At 61.8% G+C, this 8,076-nt stretch overlaps 1 protein-coding gene across 1 annotated transcript; it reads left to right on the top strand.

Moving 5' to 3' along the window:
- Positions 1-207: 207 nt before the first annotated feature.
- Positions 208-3,518, top strand: SOCS3 (suppressor of cytokine signaling 3). Its single transcript, XM_014863239.3, has 2 exons — positions 208-557; positions 1,132-3,518. The coding sequence occupies exon 2, from the start codon at positions 1,220-1,222 to the stop codon at positions 1,907-1,909; it is 690 nt and encodes a 229-aa protein (XP_014718725.1). The 5' UTR covers positions 208-557; positions 1,132-1,219; the 3' UTR covers positions 1,910-3,518.
- Positions 3,519-8,076: the final 4,558 nt, after the last annotated feature.

Here is an 8,076-nt window from a genome sequence, read left to right as displayed (position 1 = left end):
GCGCCCGCCGGCCGCCCTGGCCGCCTCGCGTCGCGCTTTGTCTCCGCGCGCGTCTCTGCGGGTCCCTGGCCCTGCCCGCGGCCCGCCCTCGGCCGCCCGCGGCCCCTCCCTCGCCCTCCGCGCGCAGCCTTTCATTGCTGCGAGTAGTGACTAAACATTACAAGAAGGCCGGCCGCGCAGTTCCAGGAATCGGGGGGCGGGGCGCGGCGGCCGCGTATATACCCGCTAGCGCGGCCTCCGCGGCGGCTCCGACTCCGACTCCCCGCGCCGCCGCCGCCGCCGCCGCCGCGACTCCGGCCCCGAACGCCGCCGGCCCGGCCCAGCTCCCGCCGCGGCCCCTCGCCTCGCCCCCGCCCGGCCGGCCCAGGGGCGCGCAGGGGGCAGGGCGGGCGCCCCGGCGAAGCCCGAGGGACGCGCGCGCGAGGGCCCCTTTGTGGACTTCACTGCCGCCAACATCTGGGCTCAGCGGGGGCCACCGCTGGCTGCCGCGCCGCCGCCTCGCCTTGGGGACCGTAGGAGGCGCAGCCCCAGGGCCAGAGACTTCAGTTTGGGACCAGGTAGGAAGGAGGGGCGCGGCATGGAGGCACGGGGAGCCCTCGCTAGTCCCGAGAGCTTTTCCCGGTTTCCCCTCCCCTTCCCGGGTCATTCCCGGCAGAGAGGGAACGAGGTAGGGGGCAGAGCGGATGGAAGCCGGAGATTCCAGGTTCCCGGAATACCCAAGCTGGGGCCCTCGGGCTTCTCCTGTTCCCCTCCCTACCGCCCATGCCTCGGATTTCTCTTTCCGTCCCCGCCGCCCGAGGCCACCGGACTGAGCGGCGCCCAGAGCGTCCCGGGGGCCCTTCTCCCGCTCCCCGCCCGGGCCACGCTCCTGGAGATCCAACTTCCGCGCCTGAGTTTCCCACTCTGCGCCCTCCCAGTGCGCACGGGGGAAGGGGCTGCCGGGGTCCACCCTGCCGGCGGGGCGGGGGCTGGGCGGACTCTGCGGGGTGCCCAGGTCGGAATGAGGGCCCAGGCGAGGGCCTTCGGGGCAATGGGGTGTCCTGGCCGCTCTGCGGAGGCAGGGGAGCCGGGGCGGGCCGGGCGCGCTGGAGGGTTCCGGGCACTCACGCGGCGCGCGCCTTATCCCCGCAGCCCCCCGGGATGCGGTAGCGGCCGCTGTGCGGAGGCCGCCGAGCAGCTGCAGCCGCCGCCGCGCAGATCCACGCTGGCTCCGTGCGCCATGGTCACCCACAGCAAGTTTCCCGCCGCCGGGATGAGCCGCCCCCTGGACACCAGCCTGCGCCTCAAGACCTTCAGCTCCAAGAGCGAGTACCAGCTGGTGGTGAACGCAGTGCGCAAGCTGCAGGAGAGCGGCTTCTACTGGAGCGCCGTGACCGGCGGCGAGGCGAACCTGCTGCTCAGCGCTGAGCCGGCCGGCACCTTCCTCATCCGCGACAGCTCGGACCAGCGCCACTTCTTCACGCTCAGCGTCAAGACCCAGTCGGGGACCAAGAACCTGCGCATCCAGTGCGAAGGGGGCAGTTTCTCGCTGCAGAGCGACCCCCGGAGCACGCAACCGGTGCCCCGCTTCGACTGCGTGCTCAAGCTGGTGCATCACTACATGCCGCCCCCCGGCGCCCCCTCCCTCCCCTCGCCACCGACTGAACCCTCCTCCTCGCCCTCCTCCGAGGTGCCAGATCAGCCGCCGGCCCAGCCGCTCCCGGGGAACCCCCCCAGGAGAGCCTATTACATCTACTCGGGGGGCGAGAAGATCCCTCTGGTCTTGAGCCGGCCCCTCTCCTCCAACGTGGCCACTCTCCAACATCTCTGTCGGAAGACCGTCAACGGCCACCTGGACTCCTATGAGAAAGTCACCCAGCTGCCTGGGCCCATTCGGGAGTTCCTGGACCAGTACGATGCCCCGCTTTAAAGAGAGCAACGGGCAGGGGTCGGCGAGGGGCGTGGGTCCCCTCTCCTCCGTGGCACATGGCACAAGCACAAGCATCCAGCCGTGAGGGTCCTGCAGCTCTGGGTGAGCCAGGGGGTGGACAGGCCCCTCCCTCCGGCCCTCCCCCCTGCAGAAAGGGGCAGGCGGGACCTGGAATGTGTTTGAGGGAAGGGGCGGAGCCACCTGAGCGCCCCTCCCCCACTCCAGCTTCTCCGGAGGAGCCAGCTGGCCCGGTGGGACAGCAGCAAGGACAGCAGTGGATTCTCTCCTCACTTCTTCCACTCCCCCTGCGCTTCCAAACAGGGGACACTGCGGAGTGTTGAACTATGAGAACTGCCGGGGAATCTTCAAACTTTCCAACGGAACTTGTTTGCTCTTTGATTTGGTTTAAAATGGAGCTTTAAACCTGAGCAAGTGTCGGGCCTGGGAAGGGTGCTGAGAGAGGGTGCCTCAGGGGCCCCAGGGCTGCAGGCTGGCCAGTGCAGATGGCCACTCCCATCGCCCAGCCCAGGTGAGGAGGGTGGCTGCGTGGTCCTCCCCTGGCTCTGGGGAGAAGGGCAAAGGGTGACCTGAAGGGGACTCTTCTGCTCCCCCCCTTCCTCCCCTTGGGACAGCCACCGGAAACACAGGTCCTAGAGTCCAGGGCCCGTCCCTCGTTTTAAGGGGGAAGTGGCATTTGGAGGGGGATGACGGACTGGTCGGTTCTTCTTCCCCACCCGTGCTGTACCTTCCAGCACCTGCAGGGTTGGGGAGGATGGAGGAGAGGAGCCATCTTTGACCCCAGACCCCAGACAGTGAAGACGGGGGATTCTACTTTGTGCCTCCTGACTATGTCTGGCTAGGAGATTCTCGCCTTAAATGCTCCCTGTCCCATGGATAGGGACTGGCACACAAGAAGCCAATCCAGCCAGAGGCCAAGGGATTCTCGGAGGGCACGCAGCTGGCCACTCACCATGGCAGTGGGCAGGGGGTGGAGATCCATGCCTTCCAGCTGAGCGCTGGTAGAATGCTAGCCTAGTTGGTATTGGCCAGTCACTTGCGCCTCACCGTGCCTGGGCTCTGGCCAGAGCAGAACCACCAGGTCCCACAGCCCCCGAGGCCCTGCACCCTGTCCCTCCTCACGTAGGGTGGGGGGCACAGGTAGGAAGTCACCGGGAGGCCAGGGCCCCAGCTGCTCCCACTCTGCAATAGCACTGATTAGTGAAAGCTTCCGGGAATGTAGCAGCGATGGGACTACCTGGAACTGTTCTTTTTTGGGGGAAAACTGAACAAACACACAAAGTTTTCTGTGTCAGGTATTGGGCTGGATGGGGCAGCTGTGTGGTGGGGTGTGTTTTTTTTCCCTGTTATTTTGTGGGTTTTTTGTTTTTTAATAATGTTTACAATCTGCCTCAATCACTCTATCTTTTATAAAGATTCCACCTCCAGTCCTCTCCCCTCCCCCTACCCAGGCCTTCGAGGCTGTTAGGAGATGCTTGAAGAACTCAACAAAATACCAGTCCAACTCAAACTTTGCACATATTTATATTTATATTCAAAAAAGAAACATTTCAGTAATTTATAATAAAGAGCACTATTTTTTAATGAAAAACATGACTTGAGCCTTTCCCCCCCCCCCCACCCCCGGCCCCTTCTGTGCCTTGCTTTCTCTTTCACCCACACCCACACTCTGCATCCGAGAGGAGGAGGAAAGGAGCCACCGAGAGTGGCGGCTCTGCCCCCTTACTGCCATGGCGCTCCTCGCGGTGGAATCAAACTCGACTTCACGTCACTCACAAGCTAAGGCAGCCACCTAAGACTGTACCGAGAGGGGTAATTCCTGCTAGTCTGATTCAGATCTGACCAGAATATGCAAAGCAAGTTCGAAGGAAGCGCTTCAAAGGGCTTGCAGGGAGTAAGCTGAGCTGTGGTCAAAGCTTTTAGAGGCTCCAAGCTATTAGAGGCGCGCGGCTCCTTGGCAAGGAGGTGTTCCGAGAAAGCCCAGGCTACAGGGTCCTGGGGGTGACCCATGACCTCAGCACAGCCGGGTTCATGGGAGGTGAGGGGAGGGGTAGTCCCTGTGCGCACCCTGCACCCTGCGTGGTGGTTGGGGCCTTTCCCAGGGGCACTGCCTCCCCACACCTCCAGCTTCCCTCCCAATTAACTAGGAGCCCCAGCTTGAGCAGTGGCCAGGCCGCATGCTTCCCAGTAAGAACACCCATCTATACATATATTTTTAGTCACTCCCATCCCCTGGGCATGGCGAGCCCACCTAGGTTACCTTCCCAGCCAACTCCACAAGGCAGGTGTTATCACCCCCATGTTCTCAGATGCAACTGTGTGCTCCATGGGAGCAGAAACTGGCACTGGTCACTTCTGATGCCTAGGACGGCGCGCAGTAAATATTTGTCAGTTGCGGGGGGCAGCCACTCAGGTTCACGGAGGTTAAGCAACCTGCCCAAGGACAAACCACTTGGGAACAGGGGAAAGACACAGGATTTGAACCCAGGAGCATCTGCTCTCCAAAGTCCGTGAACTCTCTCTGCCTCCCTAAGAACAAAGTAGCCGCGTTGTCCCTAGGGGGGAGGGGGCTCCCCGTGCAAAGCCAAGTTAGTATCCCCCACACGCACTGCTCTGGGGTTTCACCAATACGGTTCTGCTAAAAAACAGAAATTACCTTCTCTGCGACATTTTCCCTCCACGCTTTCTCCTCCACCAACCCCCCAGACCTGACAGCCGGAGAGATAAATGCTATCCCCATGTCAGGGACATCCCTCCTCTGAGCCTCCGATGCCTGAAACAAATGCCAGAGCCCTCTTCCCAGCCCAGCCTCCCCGATAAGCTGCTTCAGGAATCAGTGTCCAAAAGACAACTGAGAGAGTAAACAAAATCATTTTTCTTTCCCATTTCCTGGAGTTTTGGGGAAAATAACCTGATGTGACGAGAAGGGGCCAGGTCAAGCGTGCGAACACTGAGTGGACAAAGCACATAAAACCCACAGTGGAGGAACTGTCACCTCTGGAACTGGGAGCACAGACCCAGGTAATGTCACCTTCCCAGAGCGCGAGGTCAGATGAGGGAACCAGTGGGGCCTGGCTCCCCAGCACCTCCCAAGAGGATGAAAGGCTGGGAAACTTCTGGCAGGCTCTTCCCTGCCCTGGGACCTGCCAGCCATCACCCTCTACCTCCCACGGCAGAGAGCTCCACATCTGCTGGAATCACAGCCCCAACAGAACCTTGGAACCTGGAGAGCACCAAGCCCCCGTCCTCAGCCCAGAGGCAGCTGTGGGGCCAGAGTGTTCCGAGTTCACAGGGCACTAGCAAAAGGACTCGGCCTTCTCTGGCCCGGGAGGAAGTGGCTCTCTCCACTGCCTGGAGACTGAAGGTGGAGGCAGGGAGACCCCTCAGTCCTTTCCCTTGATGCCCACCGCAGCCTCCTTCCCACGCTTTTCTCTGTTGCTCCATTTTCAGACCACAGACTGGACCGACCCTCTGGTTTTGCAGACAAGGAAACGAACGGAGTCCCAGGGAAGGAAAGTGGCTTGCTCAAGCTCACATAGCAAGCTAGCAGCAACACCAGGACAAGAATCTCTCCTTAGGTCGCTCTGCTCTCCAGTGCTCTTTCCTGTTTTCCCTTCTCATGTCACCCCTTGTTGCAGAAGTCTTTCTGTACTTCTCAATCCTTTCAGGGGCATACAACCCTCCTGCAAAGGACCTAGTGGGGGGCCTTCCGTCTGGTGGCCAGAGGCGGGGGTGCGCCTGGTGCCAAAATTTGCTAAGAAGCGCCTGGCAGGGTGTGGGGACAATTCCTTATGGCTTGAGCAGACACCCAAGCCTCGGTGGGGTTGAGCAGAGCACAGCAGGGGGACCCTGGCCAACAGAAAGGGGGGAGGTCGCCTCTCCCCTGACCCTGTGCCCTATTACGCTGCTCCCGCTCTAAGAATTCACCCCCAAGAGGCCCTATCCTCTCTCGGTGGTGCTGTTTTTGGGCAGGCCTCCTGATGAATTCCAGCCAGGAATAGGAAATCTAAGGCCTGCTCTGGGGGGAGGGAGGAAAGGAGGCCACAGACAGGGGCTGGAGATGGAAAATAAGCCCGCAGGTCGTGTCCTAGTCTAAGGAATGAGGAAGGGTGTTTGGGAGTGGGTACCGCCGGAGTCCCAAGCAGAGAGGGAGCAGAAGAGACAGACAGTCGCAGAGGGAGTCTAAGCGGAGACAGAAGTCTGCGGGGTGGGGGACAACGTGCACACGGGCGGGCCGGGAAAACCGAGGCCGAGGGTGGGAAGAGCCGGCACCGGGCGCACCTTCCCGCGCCGCGTCCCGCCCCCTCCCGTTTGGGCGGCCGCCGAGCGGGCGGGCGCGTCGCTCCGAGGCCGCCCTCTGCCAGGAAGAGTCACTTCCCGGACACCGCGGGAGCCCTGGCGGAGCTATGCGAAGAATGTCCGCGCCGAGCCTGGCGGGTGGCACCTCCCGGGCCCGCGTAGCCGCCGCCACCACCCAGTCGGGCGGCGCAGGAAAGGCAGGCCCCGCCCCCGGACCGCCCCGCCCCGCCCCCGCCCCGCCCCGCCGCCCGCGGAGCGCGGTCGCCATGGCAACGGGATTACAGGCGCAGAGTGCTGTTTATTCTCAGCCGAGTGCCAGGAAATTCGGCGGGGAGGCTGCCAGGCGCACCTCCCTGGGGTGGGGGGCGGGAGAGGGAGGAGAGGGTGGACCAGTGCGCCCGGGGCTTCTGTGGGGAGGGAGAGAGGGAGGGAGTCCTTCGTCACTGGGGGTCACTGACCCCTCGGAGGGGGTGCTGCTCAGAAAGCACTGACTTTCCCGGCTGGGAGTGGATTAAGTTTTCTCGTCCCAAGGGAGCCGAGATCCCCCTCCAGGCCGGCAGAGCTGCCCTCCACCCCCCCCTCCCCCCCCACACACACACCCTCTATCCAGGGATCCTGTCTATGTAGCCCCACAGCCTCCTCGCCTTTCACTCACTCATTCAGTCAGCAAATATCTACTGAACGCACCCTGTGTCGGGACCCGTCTGGGTCCGGCGGATTGAGTGTTGAACAAGCCAAGGTCCTGCTTGTCCCGCTGTCCCGAGATTTAGTGAGAGTGACAGACAGTAAACTAGCACACAGGTGGATAAAATAAAGATAGACTGCTGTTTGTGCCGCAAAGATGTGTCTTCAAGTCACGTTTCCGTTACACTGCACATCCACGATCCTATCTCAGCCTCAGGGTGACCAGCTCGTCCCGGTCTGCACAGCACTGTCCTCGTTTAGCCCTGAAAGTCCAGCCAAACCAGGAGAGTCAATTACCCTCCCCTCAGGTCAGAATACATCCATTTCAGAGATGGAGAAACTGAGGGCTGAAATACAAGGGCAGTTCTTCCAGGGTCCTGGGGCTAATCAGAGAGAGCTGGAGGCCCTGAGAATCCAGAGCTTTTTCCGCTAAACACTTTTCATTGCCCAGAACCAGCCCCCCCCCCCCAGGCCATTGAAAGTGCCCAGCACCACCTGCGGCTGGCCCCATAGGGAGTGGATGAAATCGCTGATTCCGGGACTCCAGCCCCAGCTGTTCTGAATCAGAAGCCCAGAGGATAGTCAGGGAGTCTGAATAATCAACACCTCCCCAGGTGACTCGGAGCCCACTCGCTGCTGCCTTCCTTCGGGGAAGACGAGCCTGGATCCTCCTCTCTTCCTGCGACGGGGAATTTCCTCCTTGAACCTTGACTAAGCGGGGCGCTGGGAAGTCAGCAGGGAGGGAAGGCCCGGGTTGGGTTCACTGCCTGCGCTGCTGTGGCAAGCAAGCATGGACAAGTGCAGCCCTTCCCTCTCCTGGGCTCCAGCCTCTGGGCCCTGGGCCGGAGGATAGTGGGGGCCCGGGGAGGAGCACTTCCCCCCAGTGCTGAGCCCTCCCAGCTGTGCTGTGCTTTGCTGGGAAGAGGCCAGGCATTTGTGAAATCCTTGGGTGAGCCTGACCCACTGTCATGAGGACTGCCTGTGGAAGCTGGTGTGGGGAGGGGGATGGGGGGCTGTTCCCAGAAGCGGGGAGAACTCTGGACTTCCCACTCCTAAGCGCTCTGGATTGCAGCACAGCCTTAAGCAACAGTGGCAGCTGGAAGGTTGCACTGCAGAGAGAATCAGAGGCCCCCGACTCTCTTCTGAAAAGAAGCCAGGGCTCCAAA

The sequence above is a fragment of the Equus asinus genome, chromosome 13, assembly GCF_041296235.1.
Source record: "Equus asinus isolate D_3611 breed Donkey chromosome 13, EquAss-T2T_v2, whole genome shotgun sequence".
NCBI classification, from domain to species: domain Eukaryota; kingdom Metazoa; phylum Chordata; class Mammalia; order Perissodactyla; family Equidae; genus Equus; species Equus asinus.
The sequence above is the reverse complement of the archived record's forward strand: the minus strand, read 5'-3'. Positions and strand labels throughout refer to the sequence as shown.

Bases quoted from the DNA above. Each gene is read 5' to 3' on its own strand.
- SOCS3 (XM_014863239.3), top strand. From the start codon at position 1,220: ATGGTCACCCACAGCAAGTTTCCCGCCGCCGGGATGAGCCGCCCCCTG.